The sequence below is a fragment of the Vitis vinifera genome, chromosome 5, assembly GCF_030704535.1.
Source record: "Vitis vinifera cultivar Pinot Noir 40024 chromosome 5, ASM3070453v1".
In the NCBI taxonomy this organism is placed as follows: Eukaryota; Viridiplantae; Streptophyta; class Magnoliopsida; order Vitales; family Vitaceae; genus Vitis; species Vitis vinifera.
Genome location: NC_081809.1, coordinates 8,978,480 through 8,999,512, shown reverse-complemented (window position 1 = coordinate 8,999,512; position 21,033 = coordinate 8,978,480). Strand labels below are relative to the sequence as shown.

Sequence of the window (21,033 nt, the reverse complement as noted above, 5' to 3'; positions counted from 1 at the left end):
TGGTTTTCTCACTTGTTGCTAACAAGATATAGTAAAATTATCTAGATAACATTTGATTTTCATATTAAATTTGAGCATTGAAAAATATCATAGAGCCTTTTATCTTAAAATCCAAGAAGCAAATAATGTTGCAGTCATGTCGTCTAACATTCTAAACGTTATGCTACATGATCGATCATCTTATTCAAATCTACGAACTGACTTGTGAATTGTGATCAAGGATGCACAACATGGTTCGTGTAAGACTATCGCTAGCTTGCTTAGTGCTTGAATACAAACTTGAGTCACTCAATAATTGAATTGCTTGCTTTGGTCTAAAATCTCATTTGGGTGTGCTAGTAACTCAATAGGGCCACCATTACCTGCTAATTTCAATCCTATCCCTACCTAGCCTCGGTCTAGTCAACGTATAGGCTAACCATTTTTCCTTGTTTGGTTCATTGCTTTTGTAATTATTTCATTTTATTTTTAATTTTTTTAGTATAGTCTTCATTATTATGTTTTGATATTATCTTTGATGTATGAAATAAAAAATAAATCTTTTTACATTACTTCTAATTTGTAATAAAAATAAAATATTTAGATTTTTACTTTTATTTTTGTTGTAATTAAGAAAGTAAAAAAATAGACCTCATTACAAAATATATAAAATAACATTATTTAATAATTTTGGACAATTTTAAGTGTTAATTATTTGATTTTGAATATAAGGACACAAAATATAATATTTAAGGGGGGAAATTCAAAATAATTGTCAGACTAAAATTCATTTAACCTTTAATATTTTGATATTATTTTATTAATTTATTGGTTAATTTTATTGAGACTTTTTCGAGGTTTGGTATAAATATACTTGATTGATTTCAAATTTTGTAGATTAACATTTCTATAAAAGTTATTCCATTTATCATATTTATTTTTTAAAAAGAAATTTTAAGTAAAAATATTTTAAATAGGAGTGTATAACAATTTTCTAAAAATTAAATTTTATTATTTTAAATATATAAAATGCTAATTAATAAAATTGGAAACTTATTGTAACTTACATTAAACCTAAGGGTCTTGATGAAATTACTCCTTAATTTATTAATAGTTAAAATATTAGTTAAAAAACAATATTTTGTTTTTTAAAAGAATGAATAATTTACTTAGAAAATGCCTTTTTGAAATTAATTTTTAGAAAAATAAATAATTTATTTTCAAAGCCATGCTTCTGAAATTAGTTTTATGAAAAGGGGAGGCAAGTTGATATGAAAACATTTATTTTGATATATTTTTTTTTATTTTAAAAAAATAAATACCCAAATGAAAACATTTTGGGAAAGTAGATAAGGGGGAAGACAGAAGGCAGAGTGAGCCACATAAAGAAATGGCAGCAGCAGTAGCAGGAGGAGGACTAGTGGTGTGCAATTCCTCCCATAAACTACGGCTTCCGAGTTTGAAGAAGGCCAAGATGGCTTCAGACTTAGCATTTGTTACCTCCCAGTTTGGAGGCATCAAAATTTCATGCACCCACCTTCAATTGCCGAATCCCATCCCTTCTGCTCCTCTCACACTTCCTCTTCGACCTGTCGCCCGTAATTTCTCTTTTTCTTTGTCTTCTTCTTTCTTTTGTTTGGTTAATGTGAAAATTGACGAAAAGAAGTGAAAAGGAAATCCTTTTTTTGATTCTCTGGTGTGCCAAATATTGAAAATTTTGAGTTTTTCTTTTTTCCATACATTTTGTTGGCAACCAAGCGCAGCATTAATGCGCATATGGGTGTATCTATTTGTTGGATTTGTTTGAACTTTGAATTTTGGGAAGAATGAGAGAAATGACCAAAAAGAAAAAAGCCTTAGAAATGGGTGCCTTTTCAAGTGCTAAAGGGAACATTATGTTCAGTATTGTATGCTTTGTTGAATTGCCCCATGGTGTAGCTACATATAGCATGCAAATCTGATTGAAATTGATGTACAACACATGTTTAATTTGACGGATTAATGATTCTTTCAGATGCATTAATGCCTGAAGCCTCCTATAATGGTTGCTGCTTTAGTATGGTTTAGGAAGCTGTAAACCTGTCTGGTGGATTTCCGATGGGTAATGCAATGACACATGCATTGTGAATGAACATAAGTACTGGGCAATCATGGATTTCCCATAATTTTCCTTTAATAGTGTCTTGTTTTTTTTTTCTTGGTGGGGGTGGGAATTTGTTCAGGGGTTCTCACTTAATATTGGTTGGTTTCATGAACTACATTGGCTTATGCTTGATATATACTTCTGCTTCTTCAAATTGGTGTATGAAAATATGGGAATGGTGCCTCCCCATTATAATTTTACCTGCAAAATTACAGATTCAACAGAATAGAATGGTGTTGTGAAACATTATCTGTGCATTCATCATTTAACTTTGATTAGGTTTACATTATTGGTTTTATTGAAGCAGAAAAAAGGTTAGGTTTACAGGAACTACGAACATGAGTGAGATTTAATTCTTTCCTTTATAGATTAGGGTATTTAATGAGATGAGGGATGGAAAGGTTTGGGAAACTGAGACTCAGTTATACAAATGGTGGGGTAGATTTATCTGTATGGTGTTTTATGAACACAGTTCTGTTCTCTGTTTTGCTTTTGTTCTTCAGTTGGTAGGGAGTGCATTAGAACAAGTTGATTAACATGCTTCTCAACCTATGCATCATGGATCAACCAGTGCCTTGCCCTTTTATTGATTCTTATATTAAACACTTTATAATCTTTTCATCCCTTTCCTTCCACTGTAATTTATTAGTATGATATGATAATTGACCTCTTTCATTATGGGGTTTTTCTATGTTTTTATAATGGAGCAATGTTTAATTAACTCAACCAAAAAAGGGCTCAATTGATGTTCATAATGTGTGATGGTAAGTATTTTGCTAGCCTTTTACCTACTACAACCCTCTTCTTTTTCTCCAGGCATAAGAGAACTACATGAAAAATAACAACACTTAACTCAGCACAGGCAGGGTTGTAAAATTGTTTTAACCATTATGACAGCAAACGGTATCTGTTTAATCAGTTTGTGAACTATTTGATTAATCTCATGATTGGTTTATTCTTCAGGTAGAGTGTGCCCCTTCACTGGGAAGAAAGCAAACAAGGCAAACAAGGTTTCCTTCTCAAACCACAAGACGAAAAAGTTGCAGTTTGTAAACCTACAGTACAAGAAGATCTGGTGGGAAGCAGGGAAGCGCTATGTGAAACTACGTTTGTCGACCAAGGCGTTGAAGACTATAGAGAAGAATGGACTGGATGCTGTTGCTAAGAAGGCTGGGATAGATCTTCGCAAGGAATAATGGATGGCCTAACTCTTTTGCCATCAACTGTGTTGGTACAGCATTTTGTTTTTTGTTACATTGCAATTTTTCTGTTTGAATGAATAGTTTTGTTACTACAGGCTCTATGAATAACCTTTTACATGCGATAATGGGGCACTGAATTGATGTTTTTTATTCGCCCAAACTTCTCTAGGAATTTATGTTTCTATTGGCTGCATTCCCTTTCTTTTCCTTCAACTCAATGGAGAAAAAAATGAAGATCAAGCAGGAGATGGGAACCGTAAACAAGAACTATAAGATTTTTCACCTGCACTTCTTATTTGAAATCATTAACTGAGTTGTAGATAGCATCTTTCAATGGCATCCTATTAGATGAAAAAATATTGAAAATATCATAATTATTTGCTCAGGTGTAAAGGATGCAACAAATAGTAAGAAGTCAGTCTTTGGGAGAAATGCAGTTCAATGTTTTTTGTGCACAAAAAGTTGAAATTGTATTTATAAAATCTTTTACAACTAATAACAATTTGGCATTGTCTATTGTACTAAAAAAAACATTATCTCAATAGTTGAGGTATCCCATAGAAGCTGAATGAGTACCCTTTTATTCTATATATGACTTGAACGGAGTCTATTTTGTGGTTATTATTGCATCTAGACAAGTTAATTTAATATTCTAGGCTCTTGTTTGGGGATTTCAACAAATTATTGTTCCTTCTTTTCAGTTAATGATCATTAGACAATACCATCTGAATGATAGGAAAAAATGGATTAATCACTATCGATTAGAATCACATAATTATATTTTTGTGCTTAAACTTGAGCATTTCTATTTAATATTGAGTTCTCAAATTTCATCACTTTACCTAGTTTTATTGCCAAGTCCCTATTTTTGGGATTAATGTGTTTTTTTTCGTATTTTCTTGCCATATTTTTATGTTAGTGGTTGTTAATTGAGAAAAGTTGTTGCCAACTGTGCCCTTACGTCCATGCTTCTCTTTTGTCTTCTATCCTTTAGAAGAAAGTGTGGAAATGACTATGTGAGGGAGGTGAAGACTTCCCCAATACATGGAGAAGTGGAGGAAGAAATGTAGTAGTAGCTTGTAGTTGTCCTCTTCAAGAGCAAGTAGAGTAGTATAGTTATATTTGCTTTTTCATTTAGTTTCAGTTTTCAGTTTTAGTGTTTAATTTTAATCCTCTTGTATTACCACAATGAGTGGCTAAATTTCCAAGGTACGGAAAAGCTTAGTTACTTTGTACTTGTTTCTGACATATCTCGTCTCATCCTAGGAACTAGCTTGCTTACGGAAAGTTTTATAGTTCACCCTTCATGTTGTTATTATAAACCTTAAGCTTCTTGGAATGCCTTAGTTTGAGGTGTTGATTTGATCCTTACCATATGGTAGATTGGTTTGGAATGATGAAGGGAAGTAGAATCTCATTTGTGTGTCTTTGGGTTGTAAATTGCTGAAGGAATGCATTGAATGCTGTGGCGTTGCAGTTGTGATGATGGATTGTTCATCACAATGATATCCTGGAGATTGTTGGAATGGAGGACACTTTAAGTTAGTCTGAAACCTTGGTGATTTTCTTACTTTCTTTAAATACCTGGTTTCTAGCTTTATCTCTTGTATATTAACAACAGAAATTCCAAAAATTGTCTATCTCCTAAAACTCATTTTTCAGTCACTCTCTTGGGTTTGAAACCTAAATACTCATTGGGTACTAGTCATTGTGCTTGGGACTTGACAAGAAGAATACAAAGCCGGGTGACAAATAACGAAAAAAGAAAATTTGTGCTGGTTTTTTACTGAATACAAGCGGAATTCCAATCTTCTCCCAAATGGGCTGCAAAAGTTCCAAGGACTTAAAATCACATCTGACATTCTAATTCCCCATCTCCCTTATATGCTGAAAATTAGTATTTGGGTTAAGTAAAAATGTTTTGGTCGGAGGGGCAAATGTTGGAGCTCTTAGCGTTATCAATGTTTCATTTCAGAGTCCTACAACAATAGTGTGGAACTCGACTGCCAAATATAAACTGCCTTAAGGCAACTTTCTAAGTGGGTGCCATGCAATTAGAATTCTTTATTATTGTCAATTGGACAGAAATGGCTAATCTTCCTAAAAAATGGGAGAACAACGACATGTTATGTTTGATGTCGTCCCAATCACTGGGTACCTAATATAAGTGGCAACCCGTAACTAATGTACCATTGTGCTTGTGTTGAACTTCTATACCAGAAAGTTGGGATTTTTACATGATGGATTTCAACAAGCGATGGAGAAAGAAACAAAATCTTCAACGAAGAAGATTGTTGGGGATCAAGAGTGAACACCTGCATTAGCTTGGCTGGACAGACGAAGCCAAGTCAGCAACCTGAGTCCAGTATTTGTCAGCAAGACAATAAACAAAATCTTCACCTCCTAATCCATAAGTGAATTTATTTGTAGAGGTCAAGTGTGATTGTGACTTAAAGACTATAAGACAGTCTCCTTCGCCTTGATGTCCCTTCCAACACATTAACCAAATATTGATTATATAAAAAAAGGTTTGTACATTACAAGATACCATTATAAACAGAAATCATCAATTCAATAACAACAAGCTCACTACTATATGAACTCTCCTAAATGAGATTATAAATGTATGTGTTAGGGAATCATGTGATACAGGAGGAACATGCTCTGGCATGTTACTCAGAAGTGGCAAGAGCTGAATGCAACACATCTTCAAGGTGCTTCTCTGCAGCAGCATACTGCCTTTTCTTGTCCTCAATGGCTAGAGCAGCCAAGGCTTTATCCTGCAGAAAAAGCAAGAATTTAATCTGACTATTTTCCTGTAAAAAATATGCAAGAGATGTGTAAAAGTGAAGCTTTGTTGATCATAGCCATGAATTGCTTACAGGAGGCAAGTCCTGGTAGCTTCTCAAAGTATCAAGGATGGGCTTCGTTTTCTTCTCCAAGTCCTTCCTGTGCTCGGCCATTTCAACCAACACCCCATGGCTGATCTCTGGGGTGTAGCCCACACGATTAAGTAATGCCTGCTCACAGAGAGCTATTTAGTATGAAAATGCACAAAATAAATTTAGACATGAAGATCTTGTAAGATACAAATTCAACTAAGCATGCTCAATAAATAGATAAACAATAATTTAATGGCAACCAAAAATGGCCTGGAAAATCAAACAACTTTTACATAAGCAAAATTAAGTACTTACTGGTCTTCAGGTTCCAAGAGTTTGGGGCAAGATTCCAAGTTTGATTACACATTAAAATAAAAAAATTACCTCCTAAAGGATTTCAATGATACAGAAGATTCGATATCAATGAAAGCTCAAACTTGTTTGGGAGGGAATCTGTTGCATGCACACAGACAAGGAACTAATAGACAAACTAATAGAATGAATTCTTAAAAAATTGCAATGAGTATGTATGTGTATGAGAGAGAGAGCATTATGTGTGTGTATGAGAGAGAGAGTGGGAGAGAGACGGACCATATTAAACTCTCTATATGATAGAGAGCTTTATTGCATGAATTTGGTGTGGGTCTCAGCTACATGTATGCGTCTAGGTTCATCATTCACACCTACAAGTTTTAGAATACAAGGACTCTGCTGCCCTTGAGGCCGGGCTCAAGTGGTAAAGGGATGAGGAGGGTTTGTGGGAGGTTCCAGGTTCAAACCCAATGAGGACAAAAATTTACCTTTAAAAAAAAATATGGACTCTCCTAGAAAGGACATCAATAACAGACATGGACACTTGAATACATCCTTAAAAAAGGAAAAAAAAAATCAATAAAAAAAATGGTATCAAAGCCCAAGTCCAAATTTCCAAAAGAACATAAGATTGAGACTCTAGAAAAATCAAGAGGAACATAATACACAAGAGGATTGCAAAAGAAATTTTGGTTAATGGTGGAGTCGATTGTTCTTTCATTGAAAAGTGATACATAGAGTACGTATTTTATTATCCAGAACAAGTGTAGTATTTCCCACACACTTACTAGATTTTTAAAGGTAGAATAGTGAAGCGGTTGAATAGTTTGAATCCGTTGAATATGGAGTGTCTATGGCTTGCATAAAAGAGATTGTGGTGCACCAAAAAGTCGTGGTATGGAGTAAGGATTTAATTCAAATAAGTTTCCTAACGGGGTACATTAGGCAACTACTCTCATTGTGGTATATTAGATTAGTTATGTGCATCTATAAAGGCAAGCGTGCATTGCACAAACATTACATAAAGATGGACAATTGATTAGATGGAATTTGATTCAAGGTGGAAATTATTAGAAAGTCTCTCAAATTTTTGTTTGGTACACATTCTTTTAGGTAAAAGAATATTGAATAAAATATTTTATTTATTTACAATTCAATATGGAAATAAGTTTCTTATATAGTAAGGAAAATTGTTTGGAATACTTTATAAATATTATAAGTAATGAGAGAAAAAAAATCGTTAAATAAAGATAAGCATGTAAAGCCTATATTGAGTAGGCAAAGATGCGAAGAAGATTGAAAAGCACTTAATGAAGCAAGAGCTCGTGGTTTAGGGTGTAGATACAAAGAGCAGGAAAACTTAAGGATGTTTTAGGCATCAATAGTAGGTGGAGATGTGAAATAGAGTTTTTTATATATTTGTATTTCCTTATAAAATTAGTTTACTTATAGAATTAGGAAATTATTAGATAGATTCTATTAATATTGTAGGTTATGAGGGAAAAAAAGTTATTATATAGAAATGGGCAAGTAAAGCATATATCAAGTAGGTAGAGATGTAAAGAAGAGTAAGAGATGCTTAGTGAACAAGAGCTTGCAATTCCAATGTAGATACAAAAAGCAAGGAAATACATAATGTTTCATGATTCAATAGTCGTACGTGTTTTTTTTTTTTTCCTTTTTTTTGGGGGGGTACTTTGTAATATTCTCTATGGTAAAGTAAAATGATTCTCTCTTACCTGTGAATGTAAATACAGTTAGCCAAACTGCGTAAAAACCACATTTGTGTAAATAATTTTGTCTTTATGTTCTTCTACAAATATGTTAGCATTGATGCTTCCACCTACAGAACAAGTGGCATCAAATGCATTCATAGCATTTACTTTGTTGTGTCATTTGCTTAGGTGCCTTTAATATATATATTTTTTTCTCCTTTTGCCTATCCAAAAAAAAAAAAAGAGTATCAAAGTTTTTTTTTTGCATGACTCTTTCTCTTTCTCTCTCTCTCTCTAAGAAGGGAACAACAAATTTGTTTTATTTGCCTTGCCAAATTTCACAAAGGAAGAATTCATGCTCTCTCTCACATACTCATACACACACTCACTGTTTTTTCACTTCATTTTATTTAACTCTTTGTATAATAGGAAGACATAGAGTCAAAAGTCCAGTGTGTATCCAAGGAGTGTACTCATTTTCATGTTTCAAGAATGCCACTCTCTCTCTCTTTCATGCATACTCATAGACACTTGCTGCTTTTTCACTCTCTCACATACTCATACACACGCACTCACTGCTTTTTCACTCTATCATATTTAACTCTTTGTATAATAAAGAAAAACAGGAAGTCAATAGTCCACTGTGTATCCAAGGAGTGTACTCATTTTCATGTCTCAAGAATACCAAAGAGGTAAGATCAAGGAAAGGGTGCTCCAATGCAGGTTGATCAATCCCAAGGACCATCACTTCGTCCGAAGACTTTATAGTGTTTTTTTTTTTTTTAATAGGTAAATTAGGAGAATATATTAAAAGTGCTTGCAAAATGGTGCCCCAAAACTTTATAATATAAATCTAAAAATTCTTCACCCTCATTACCAAGTTCTCCTATAAATTGTCTCCTTAGTTAGCTTGCACACGTCAAGGGATATTGATCATTAATGCTGTTCACAGAAAACATGGTGATGCAGTGCATACATGCCAAACCCCTTTTTATCATGGAAAATGTGTGGGACAAGTATCAGACACATGTCCAACATAGCCACTGCCGACTGCTCCCTAGTAGAATTGTCAGTGCTACCCAGCTTAGTGGTAATACCAGATTTGGGATTTTGATCCACAGTCTCAACTTTTATCTTCCTTCTTTTTAACCTTCTATGGTATGATTATCTTGTCTAGTATTTTGATCTAAAAACAGGCAATGGCCTAAAACATATCCTAAAATAACATGCATCTCCAGTCAATTTTTTCTCATTACAAACTACATGGAAAATCAAGCCCATGTTTGAAGACCCTAATATAAAAGATCAACAGATTTCCTACCAAACCAAACTTGAAATCAGTAGTGATTGAATGGCCCATAAAACGATGTGAAGTATGATGTTTGCTTACATGCATAAAGATTTATATTTCATACCGCTGTACGCCTATCTCACTAATAGAGAGCACATGAGATCTAATAACTATTTATATGCCCAGCATTCTGAAATATCCCTTAAAATTACTATAAGAACTTTCTGATGTAGACTCCAGATAACTAACAACTTGAGCTTTTACGAAACATCTCAATAAACTATTATCAGTTGTGAATGGCACAAAGTAGGATAAATTCAAAATCAGTATATTACTTGAAAAGTAATCTCCCACAACCCATGTCTCATTAGTAAAATCAGTGACAACTTGTTTCCAATTGAGTAATCTAATCAATTCTCTTCCCAAAGACTGACAGATGCATGAGGCACTTCCAAATTGAACCCTCAAGATAAAAAAATGTATTGACACCTAGCTGACTCAACCACACAAGGATCAACATGACAATGTTGCATGAACCATACCAGTATTTTCAGCTCATGTCTGATAATAATTCCAAAACCTAAATAAACAAGCTATGTCAACCAGGAAAGAAGACAATGAGAAATTCAGTGGCACAACAATAAACTACCGAAATCAAAGTGGTAGTACCTTATAGTTACTATATTGCTGCAGGTATTGTCGCTCTTTTGATACCATTATTGCCAAGTTTGTCTTCCAATTTTCCATCTGAGCCTCACAGGGAGCTACATCATCTTCCAGCTGTGCAAGAGTTCTACAAAAAGCATATTTCCAACCATAAATGAAGAATTTCACCAACAAACCCAAATTGAAACAAACACATAGACAGAACGCTTTAGAACTGACCTTTTCAAATAAGTCAGCCTTGCAATTGCTTTTCGGGTGTAATCAAGAAGAATTTTGGACTCCTTCTGCACTTTAGCCCTCTTCTCCTCCACTCCAGTCTTCCTCAAAGACATGTCCCCCATTGCTACAAGAAAACTAAATCCACATCTCCCTTTATATAAAACTCAAAATCCTAAAAGCAGGGGAAAAAAAAAAAAGGAACATCGGTAATGGAATATTAACACAAACCCAACCGACCTACTCAATTCAGTATCTCTTGTATTCAACAAATTTGCCACATTCGCAAGGCACTGCGCCGATGCAACCACATTTGAAGGCAAACCCTCTTGTGCCAATCCCACATTCTCCAATATCTCCCTAACCCTAGCAGCTACGATTCACCAAAATTTCAAAAAACGTTGCTTCAACAACAAGATAATATAAATAATATAAACTGAAGGCAGATAATGAAATTAAAAAGAACCTTGGCAACGATATTCGGCGGCTTTTTGGCGGAAATCGGTGGCTACTATGCCGGCAGCTTGTGTTTTGGCTTGGGAGAGAGTGGAGAGGTTGTGGAGATGAGCGATGGTTCGAGGAGTGTATTCGAAATCAGGGACGTCTTTGCCAGCGGCATCGAATTGAGAGGCAAGCCATGCTTTCACATCTGAGATTCGACCGCTATCAAAATTGCTTTTGCTTTCGATTACCGAAGGATCGCTTCCTGAAATTATGTCACTCATTGCTGATTTCTCAGTTTCTACGACCCGGGAGAGACGATCTATCTGCCCTTTGGTTGGTGAGAATGCGTGGGAGAAATTCCAATTCCAGATTTGTCCAAATGCGTCGTTTCAAACTTGGTAAAATGGCGTCGTTCGCATGATCATTTTGAGCTTTCTTTCCTGCACCAAAACTAATTAATTTCCTTATTTTGTAGTAATTTTGCAGAAGATCCGATTCAACCTACCAGAGTAAGAGCCCGTTTGGCAATTTTCTACCAATGACTTTTAGCTTAAAAAAGTGTTTTTCAAATAAATAAACAAAAAAAGATATTTAACAAATTTTAAGAAATACCTTTAAAAATATAAAAAATCATTTATAATATTATAAAATCACTTTTATATATATCTATTTTTAAGAAACACTTATGAAGAATGACTCCTCTGAAAATACGTTCAAAAAAAGTATTTTTATCAAAAACACTTTTAATAAAAATATTGTTAAACCCACTTTAAAACGAGAAATGTTTTCTAAAAATAGTATTTTCCTTAATAATAAAATATTATTTTTATACTCAAAAATATGTTTAATAGAAAACATGGTCTTTAAGAACTTATTCAAGAATATATTTTAATTGTTTTATACTTAAAAAACCTTTCCAATAAATTTTACTCCCTTTTGTTAAATAAGTACCTATATTTTTTAATCATTTTAGACATTCATGCATATGAACTTATTATTAAGAACACAAAATAATAAATATTAATTTATTACAAATATATATAATATTAATATTATGTAAATAATTGCTAATCATGAATTTAAAATAAAACTTATATTTTTAAAACCTTCAATATCAATAAAGATTTTATTCAAAATACATTAATGGAATCTATTAATGTATTTAATATAACAAATACATTAATAATGATTTATTTAATATAAAAAATATTAATATGAATTTATTAATATAAAAATTACTCATTTAATATAAATTCTTTGATTTAAATTTGTTCATATTATGTTTTATAACATATTTAAAAATTATATTTTATTAGTTTACATGTGATGCACGTATTTTTACCTAGTATTTTGAATTCATTAATGAGTTTAATCATTTTCAAAAAATAATTTTGAACCAAAAAAATAAATCCCATCACTTATAGAAAACAATAGACCAAAACCGATAATGAGTTGTAACTTTGTTGTTTCTCTTATTCAAATAATTATACTTTTTCAATTTTTTTCATTAAATAAATAGATTCTAAATCAATTTACTTAATGCTTCCATTTTTTAAGAATAATCTGAAATTCAAAAAATTAAACTTCCCATACAAAATCATAACTAATCAAAATACTTCATTCCTAATTGAATACTAAATATATACATATAATGAAATTTTTGACTTTATATATTAAAAAAATTAAAGTTTATTTGTTTTTAAGTTCATTTTAAATAAAGTAATATTAACCATTATTATTTTTAAAAGTATTATTTTCTATGTTTAACAAAAAAAAAAAAAAGCCCAATTTAATATCCATGCTTTCATAGTATAATTTAAAATTGCCTTTCATGGCTAGACAAAAAGGATTCTTCTCAGTGACAATAATGAGTTCAAGGTCAATGTTCTCAAATTCATCTTCAATCAAATCATTTGATAAAACTCAGAAATGTTAATGCAAAGTTCATCTTTATTTTTACCATCAAAAGAGGAAATTCTAAATAAATAAAAAAATTATTGGTCAAGGCTTTTATTTCATCTAAAGCTTGAAAATTTTAGTTGTTCTTTTCAATTAAGTCCGCTCTAATATCTAGTCTCCCTTTGCTGGAACAACATAACCTTATCAAGAACACCTTCCAAACTTTGTTGAATTTCAGGAACATTTTCTAATTCATCATATGAAAATTTTGAAAAGAAGTAAAATAAAAATATTTAAAAAATGAATTTTTTTTTCCAAACAATAAAATTTTGAAATAAGATAAGTTCACATGAATTAAAAACAAAAACATTTAGAAAAATATTAATTTAATAAAAAATAATACAATGCAATTCTCCTTCCTTTTATATATATATATACCTATTAACATAAGATGCTTTTTAATGTATCATTTTATAAAAGTTTAAAAAAAAAAATTATTATCACTAAAAAGAGAAAAGAAAAAGGTCTAAAAATAAAAAGTCATTGGATCAACAATTAGAAAGTATTGATTTTGCAAATTATGGAGGCTCAACAAAATTTTCACTTAAAATCTAAATATTATAAACAAAAAAAATGAAAATAGCAAGAAATTCCACATCATACCAAAAACACAGGGAGGGGGAGGGGAAGTGAAAAAGTTTTGAGAAAATAGAAGAAAAATGATAATTTTGGACTTTGAAATTAAAAATGCAAAAATGATAATATTGATAATGCATTATCACAATGGGTCATTTAATATGTAAGATAGACATGCCACACAAATCTAAAAGCAAGGTATGCATCAAAATGTTAAGTTTATGAATGTTCACGACCATATCTATTTGTAATCCGCTAATTGATTTATGAATGTTTTTTATTTCATTGATTGGTAAGCCAACATTGTACATGAACCGTGTCAATACAGGTAAACAAAATTGGTACAGAGCATTATAGACACAAGAATGAAAGAACAAACAACCGTCAAAAATTTGTTTGAAGTTCAACCTACAACGAATGAAGCTATGCCAAGAGGTACTGCATATACGCTGCTATTTGCTGCATAGAAATGCTTTGATCAATGTCGGGCATCGTATTCTGAGATAACCCCATCTGCGGCATGGAATTTGTGGGACTGGTGTTAAAACATCATCGTATTCTCGGATACCGACATCCCTTGCATGGTAGGAACAGTCCCCATATTCTGATATGAAGTTGAAGGATCGGTGTTCTGGAACATCCCATGAGCTGGATCACTCTGGTACAGGAGGTCGCTACTGGATGCCCTTCCACCTCCAAGTTGTAGGTATTCGTTGTTCTCCATGTTTATCCAATTCAAATCAAATTCAACCCCTCCATTACTTAGATCAGCAAAATCCAAATCATAGAAGATCGTTTCAGTGCCTTGCATGGTAGGAACAGTCCCCATCTTCTGATATGAAGTTGAAGGATCACTTTGGTACAGGAGCTCACTGCTGGATGTCTTTCCACCTCCAAGTTCTGGACATTCGTTATTCTCCAAATTCATCATCGTCCAGGTCAAATCAGATTCAACCCCTCCATCACTTAGTTCAGGAAAATCCAAATCATACCAGACCATTTCAGAGCCTTGAAAGGCTGACTCATCCATGGCCACATGGATATCAATTGGCTCAGCTGTAGGCAAACCCGGCATATGATCAGGGCAGTTTACAAGAGTCTCACTCATCCAACCCGCTTCTCCCCTCTTCAAATCAATCAGACTCTCCACACTTTCAAGTTTCTTGTCCAACTTATTAACAATTTCCATCAGCTTTTCATAGGAAAGCCCATCCAATTCCAATCCAGTCTCAGAAGTCTGCCCTTTGGTTTCGCCATTTTTTTCCTGCAACTTTTGGAGCTCAAATTTGGCCCTCGTCTTTCTGCTTTCAAGAACACCAGATAAATCAACCGTCCTCTTTCCATGCTCTTCCTTCCTCTCATTGATGTACTTGAGAATTATCCGTTCAACTTCGTAGTGATTTTCAGGCCAAACACAAGACTGAGAAGAATAGGTGCCGTTGCCATTTGGACAACAGATGATCATACATGCTTCAACACCACATAGAGTTGACAGCTCATGAACTTTTTTCCTCAGACCCTTTTGTCTATTTTGGAAAGTTCTGTGCCGGATTTTTTCATTACCGATCAACTCCAATTTTAACTTGCCACCAACCATCGTTCTGAAAGAGAAAAGAAGCAGAAGAAGAAGCAAGAAGCAAGAAGAAGCAAGAAGAAGAAGAAAGAAGCAACGGTAATCAAAATCAAATATACTTTCTTGATTTACAAAATCCAAAAAGTAGAGATAAAATCCACCTTAATTATATTTTATTCCAAAAACCCATTTTCAAAATATAATCAAACATAAAAAATAGAATGTTTTCCGTTATTTGGCATTTACTGATTGAAGATTGAAGTCAGTTTTATTAAAGAAACCGTCCTAAATCAGGTTTATTTCTAGACAATTTTGAACCCTATTAAAATTAATAATAATGATTTTAATTGACATGACAACATATTTCATTTTCAAAAATTTAAATATATATAATTATAATTTAATATCATTATTAAAAAAAATTGTATAGTTTGACCAAAAAACACTTATAATATTAAAAAAAACGTTTTAAAAACAATAAAAAAATCACTTATATTATTTTTAAAAAAAATATTTGGTAGATGATTTTCTTAAAAATATTTTAAGTTAATAATATTTCATATAAAAATATTGTTAAATGTGTTTTAAGAGTATATCTAACAATGATTTTAAAAAGTACTTTTAGTATAATATGCATTTTTTTTTAAGGTAAATAAAGTGTAAGTGAGATTTAAAAAATTAAAAAATTTCAACACATAAAATATTTTCATTAAAAACAATTCAAATAAAAATATTATTAATTGCACTCTAAAAACTCTTTAACCATAATCACTTTCGAATGACTTACTTTTATATCATCAATTTTTTTCTTACTTTAATTTCTAATAAATAATTTAATCATTTTAATAAAAGAAAACAAAATTAGATTTTTCACTAATAATTCTTTATATCAGTAATTCAAACATGTCATATTTATTTTAAAAATAAGAATAAAAAAATCATTTACAAAAAAATTGCTTCTTAGTTTAGAAAATATATTTGAAGTCCATTTGACAATACTTTTAAAAAATTATTTTAACATAAAAAATATTTTTGAAGAAAAATAAAGTGTTTGAAATTTTTTTTATCAAATATTAGAAAAATTAAAAAATCACTTAAAAATACTCTCTTAAGATATGTTTCATTAATAATTTTTTTAAACACTTATTGAAAAAATATTTATATTAAAAGCATTTGAAATAAAAATATTGTCAAACACAATAATCTCAAATTTTAAGAACTTGTTTGGTGGAGTTTTTAAAAACATTTTTCTAAAAAAAGCGCCCCCAAATCAGCCCTAATTTTCTTTTAAATATGTTTCATTCCAATATATATTTTTTTTCATTTTCTCAAAATTTTAAACATTATTAGCATATTTCAAAAAGTAAAAACATAAAAATACAACCAGAAAATGCAAAAACAAACATATTTTTCTTAAAAAGAAAAAAAAATCAAAATTTAAATCTGAAAAAAAGACCATGTATTTAAGATGGAGCTCAACCTCGAGGTCAAAATTGTAATTTTCTAGCTTTTCTTTTCCCTTCGGTTAAGTGGCTTCCTCCTCCGCCACCACCATCGTCTCCATTTCTCGGCAAACCCTACCATACTCTCTCTTCAATCGAAGCCACTCTCAGTCTCACAACTGTTGGAATCTACTCAATCGGATTACAAAATCGGTAACCTTGACCTCTTTTTTGGTCAATACATCTGACGATCCTTCTTCATTTCGCTCGAGGGCTTGGTCCAATGAGTGCTACTGAATCCATATCGTCCTGTGTTCGATGTGGAAAGCCTGCGAATCTGCAGTATGCGATCGAACTCTCTCTTCTATTTTAGATTTCGCTTTTACGACGTCGATTTTTTTTGTCCGCATTTTGGATGCGCTTTTCTCTTGATTCTTGAATTCGAGGTCTTGCAATTGATTTTAACTCGTAAAATGAAGAGAAATAAAGTTTTTCAGAAATGCTGACCAAATTAGGGATAAGTTTACGTTACGATTTACGAGTGTTTTCCCCTATATTTTTGTCGAGTTTAATACAAGAATTCCTGAATTATTTGCAAGATGACATCTTGTATGGTTCTTGATTTGTTTATATGCGTTGTTTTTCTTGGCATCAATTTATATGGATTATTTCGGATTAAGTTTTATACCCACTTCCAAAATTTTCTGTATATACGTTTATTTTTGTTGCTTTTTTACTGGGCCGAGATTGGTTAGTCAGGTGCCCACAATGCAAAAATAAATAAATAAATGAAAAATAAAATAAAATTGACATGCGCATGGCCACATGGGTGGTTGGTTGCCTCTGTGCATATGCATACAATGCTCCTGAAACAAAATTTTCAAATTTAGTGATGCGGGTGTATTCATTTTTGCCCCGCCCCGCCCCACCACCAAAAAAAAAAACCAGAAAAAAAAATCATGTTCCTGTTAGAAAATTTTGTAACACACATAATCGGAACAGGCCAAAGAGACAATGAGATACGGCAGGGTTTATAGGGCTCTTGTACAACTTTGCTGCAATGGCATTCATATTGTATGAGGTTAATTATTCCTCCTTTTTACAGTTGGAACTAGTGATTAGGCTCTGTGAAGGGTATATCTAGTGATGATTACCTAGAATTTTCTCATTTTGGCCATTGCATTGGGAGTTATAAACCATCAGCAAGGGTCAGTACATTACCAACTTATTTCAGTCATAGGTCCTTCAGACACCTACATGTCTCCTCATTTGCATCCCGCTAGGGCTGCCATGTCTTCTAGCTCCATGAATATGTACAAATCTATGCTAGGCCTTATGCCCATATTGGTTAAATACTCTGTTGGGTTATGGGAGTCTAGGTTAATGTATGAACGTTAATTTGGCATGGATTCCTAATTGGATGCTGCTGATCATTATGCATATTTCCAACAATGTTTTAAAGGGGTAAAGAAAATGGTCTTGAGGCGTTTTGCCCTATGAAGCAAGGTGTAAATAGTAAACCTCCAGGCAAAACAAGGCCTAAGCTGTGAAGGAACTATAATCATAGATTATATTCTGCAACATTACCATCACTATCACCCATAGGATCTTCTAAGGAACCATGATCATATCTAATTGCTCTATTATCCTCCTATGGGTACTAATGTCCACCAATTCTTCATCCATTAATTATGGTGGTATTTTTCCAAGGTAGTGATTATATATGAATCCAACCACTATAATAGCCAACAACACCTCTTTCTTCTTCTGAATCTCTCTCTCTCTTTTTTTCTTCTCCTCCTTTTAAAAGGTAATTAGAAGATAACTAAGCTTTTGTTTTGTAAAAACTTTATCTCAAATTAAAATAATACTTATGTAATGTATACCAAAATCCCACAAAAGCAGAAAAACCCATTAAATCCCATTGAATATTAGGTTTAAGCCACTTATAAAGCATATATTAAAAGCTCACAAAAACCTCAAACTCATTAAAACCTTTTAAATATTTAAGGTTTAAGCCTCAACAGCCTTGATGCTATGACCTCAAGGTGGCAAGCCCCAATTACCTTGTACCATGACTATAGTCTCAAGGCTAATTCATGAAGTTTCGCTTTTAGGTCAGTCTCAAGGTGTAAGCCTCAATAGCCTTTAAAGGGGCCTAGCTCACCCTTTAAGTCATTGCTTGTATTCTGCAATATTGGCATGTGTAAAGAATATCATATTGACAGCAGAAAATTTGGAGCATTAATGGTTGAAATTTGAGAGATTCATATTTTTTGAAGTTAACAGTCTTGGTTATTTTCTTAAAATGAGATAAAACATGAGATTAACAGACATATTATCTGATAAACATCCAAAGAAAAGTATGGGATTGGGTATTAGAAGTTGGCCTTTGCTTAGTAAAGCATTTCTTACAGAGGAGCTTTGGAAAAGTATATTGGGGGGGGGAGGACAAATTTTTGAAAGCTTATTAGTTTATTTTGGGAGAGGGTCAAAGAGTAAGGTTATGGCATGATTGTTGATGCAGTAGTTACCCTTTGAAAAACTAGTTTCATAGAGCTTTCCAGGATTGTGCAAAATGGAGATGTCACAGCGGAGAATTTTCAGGTGTGGACAGGAAGCTGGATTGTGATGTTCATTAGAAATTTTCATGTCTAGGATTGGAGGTGGTTGATTTATTCATGAATCAAATATACTGGTTTGTTGTGGACAAGTGAGAGTAGATGCTATAGTTTGGATATGGGAGAAAAATGGAAAATATGCATTCAAATCTTTTGTAGGATTATATCTAAGGGGGTGAAGCAAATTTCCATCAGAAGAAATTTGGGAAATGCTAACTCCTTCCAAAAATGGCTTTCTAACTTTGGGCAACAATGTGAGAAACGATTCTCACTATGGATCAACTGAAGCTAGGAGAGGGCCATTGCAAACTGGTTTGGCATGTGCAAAAGGGCAGAAGAGTCAATTTACCATTACTGGTTCTTTGATTCTTGTTTTGTTTAGTATGTGTCCTCCTTCACTCAATGATGGAAGTTCTTTCTATTTGGCAAAAGAAATCTTTTTATAGTGGCCAGGGACAGGTGTATGAACAGCAAACTACATCCCAAAGGGAAAAAAATAGGATAATTTTTTAAGGTGTTGATTTACCTGCAAGAAAGATGAAGGAAATGGTCCATATTTCCTTTATATTTACGGTGGAATCTGCTTCTAATAATAGAAGCAGGTCATGGGAATTCATTGTTAAATTTGGTTATCTCTGTGTTTTTGGGTTTCTAGATTGTATTCCTTTCCAGTTACCTAATTGTTTTTGGGGATTCACATTCTTCCTTCCTCCGCAGGGTTGCACTTTCTTTGATGCTTTTTGATATTTTTCTATTGTTGCTTACATATAAAAACAACAAAACAGAATGTGAGATACATACTAGAATTTAAGGATGAGGGACCATTTTACATCCATCATTAGAAATATTGTCCTGGTGTACACTTTAGTGTTATTCGGAATGAAATTGCATATTAAGGTATGGCTAGGTTTCTGAGATGAGGCAACTGATCTATATTTTTTTTTTGCTTTTTGGCTATCATTCAAGAATCCAAATGACATTGTGTAATATCTCATTTCATATCAAACACCATCTTGTTGAGTATTATTTGTTTTGTTCCCTGAAAATAGTCAGATCTCTTGTGCTCTAATCTGTGTCCAATATTCTGATTCTGTTGTTTGCAGTGTCCCAAGTGTGTGGAACTGAAGCTTCCCCGTGAAGGTGCTGCATTCTGGTTTGCACCCATTTCCTGAGCTGTCTGAATTCTATCCTACAAGAGCTAGGGTAGTTTGAGGAAGATGAAAAAGTAGAAATAGAAATCAAGTTGGTGGTATCAATGTTGCCCCCTGTATCAAAATTGGCCTGTTATGCTCTTTGTCTAGACCCTTTCCAAGTCTGTGGGATTCTAGAAGTATTACTTCTTGATTGCTGATTATACTGCATAACCAATAGCGCAGGTTTTCCCAGCTGCGAACTAGTTTTGGCTAACATTCTTGGCAATCCCTTCTCCTGTTACCGACTAGCCTCCTAGGAAATTGCCATTAATTCAAAGAGAGTTTTAGAATAATCTCAAAACTTGAAAGGTGACCCAAAATAGTTTGGGTGTTGTCAGCTGGTTGATTGAACTCTTGTCTAATTGAATTTGTACTTGTGTAGTTTTGCTTTAAATAAATCTTATTGAAGAGGCAATTAGGGGAAGTTGGTGCTCTTTGGTTGTCACCAGCCCTTTGTTTTGACTGATATTTCTTAGACTTTCAAAAAACCAATTTTGGTTGTTAATTCGGAGATTGGCAAAGAACCAAATTCATTTTGCTCCATGATTATGCAAGCATGATCATTCAGTAGGCCTGTTTGACCATTGTTAGAGCATGATATACACCGTGGGAGAAAATTGTACCAGTTTACACTTTTAGGAATATTTTTTTTTTTTTTTTGATAAGTAAATGAATTTCATTAAAAAAAAGGCGCTAAAGTAGCGACTCAAAGTATACAAACCTATACACCCGCCATCAAAGGCCAAAAGACAAAAAAGTAAACCGATTGCCACAACCTACTTAGACCCCAACCAATCAATAAAATTAGCTATAGTTAGA

At 32.9% G+C, this 21,033-nt stretch overlaps 2 protein-coding genes and 1 long non-coding RNA gene across 4 annotated transcripts; 2 read left to right on the top strand and 1 right to left on the bottom strand.

Moving 5' to 3' along the window:
* Nucleotides 1-1,259: 1,259 nt before the first annotated feature.
* LOC100244165 (large ribosomal subunit protein bL28c) lies at nucleotides 1,260-3,441 on the top strand. Its single transcript, XM_002285351.4, has 2 exons — nucleotides 1,260-1,577; nucleotides 3,086-3,441. Exons 1-2 carry the CDS (start codon nucleotides 1,370-1,372, stop codon nucleotides 3,316-3,318), a joined length of 441 nt encoding a protein of 146 aa, XP_002285387.1. The 5' UTR covers nucleotides 1,260-1,369; the 3' UTR covers nucleotides 3,319-3,441.
* A 2,382-nt stretch (nucleotides 3,442-5,823) lies between these two features.
* Nucleotides 5,824-11,382, bottom strand: LOC100256183 (AUGMIN subunit 1). 2 transcript variants are annotated; one of them, XM_010651821.3, is made up of 7 exons: nucleotides 11,356-11,382; nucleotides 10,873-11,290; nucleotides 10,647-10,779; nucleotides 10,410-10,544; nucleotides 10,194-10,317; nucleotides 6,207-6,344; nucleotides 5,824-6,104 (listed from the first exon to the last, which is right to left on the bottom strand). In XM_010651821.3, exons 2-7 carry the CDS (start codon nucleotides 11,129-11,131, stop codon nucleotides 5,997-5,999), a joined length of 897 nt encoding a protein of 298 aa, XP_010650123.1. In that variant the 5' UTR covers nucleotides 11,132-11,290; nucleotides 11,356-11,382; the 3' UTR covers nucleotides 5,824-5,996. The 2 variants fall into 2 exon arrangements, with proteins under 2 accessions (XP_010650123.1, XP_059592907.1); XM_059736924.1 differs by having other exon boundaries at nucleotides 10,873-11,368.
* A 5,030-nt stretch (nucleotides 11,383-16,412) lies between these two features.
* LOC104879297 (uncharacterized) lies at nucleotides 16,413-20,682 on the top strand. The gene is made up of 2 exons (XR_785807.3): nucleotides 16,413-16,742; nucleotides 20,125-20,682. It is a non-coding gene; the product is annotated as an uncharacterized LOC104879297 (long non-coding RNA).
* Nucleotides 20,683-21,033: the final 351 nt, after the last annotated feature.

Excerpts from the sequence above, each read along its gene's own strand:
- LOC100256183 (XM_010651821.3), bottom strand. The coding sequence starts at position 11,131 with ATGAGTGACATAATTTCAGGAAGCGATCCTTCGGTAATCGAAAGCAAA. Across the intron at positions 10,318-10,409 it reads AGGCTGACTTATTTGAAAAG|AACTCTTGCACAGCTGGAAG; the intron begins GTCAGTTCTAAA and ends TGCTTTTTGTAG. Across the intron at positions 6,105-6,206 it reads GCTACCAGGACTTGCCTCCT|GATAAAGCCTTGGCTGCTCT; the intron begins GTAAGCAATTCA and ends CTTTTTCTGCAG.
- LOC100244165 (XM_002285351.4), top strand. The coding sequence starts at position 1,370 with ATGGCAGCAGCAGTAGCAGGAGGAGGACTAGTGGTGTGCAATTCCTCC. Across the intron at positions 1,578-3,085 it reads TCCTCTTCGACCTGTCGCCC|GTAGAGTGTGCCCCTTCACT; the intron begins GTAATTTCTCTT and ends TTTATTCTTCAG.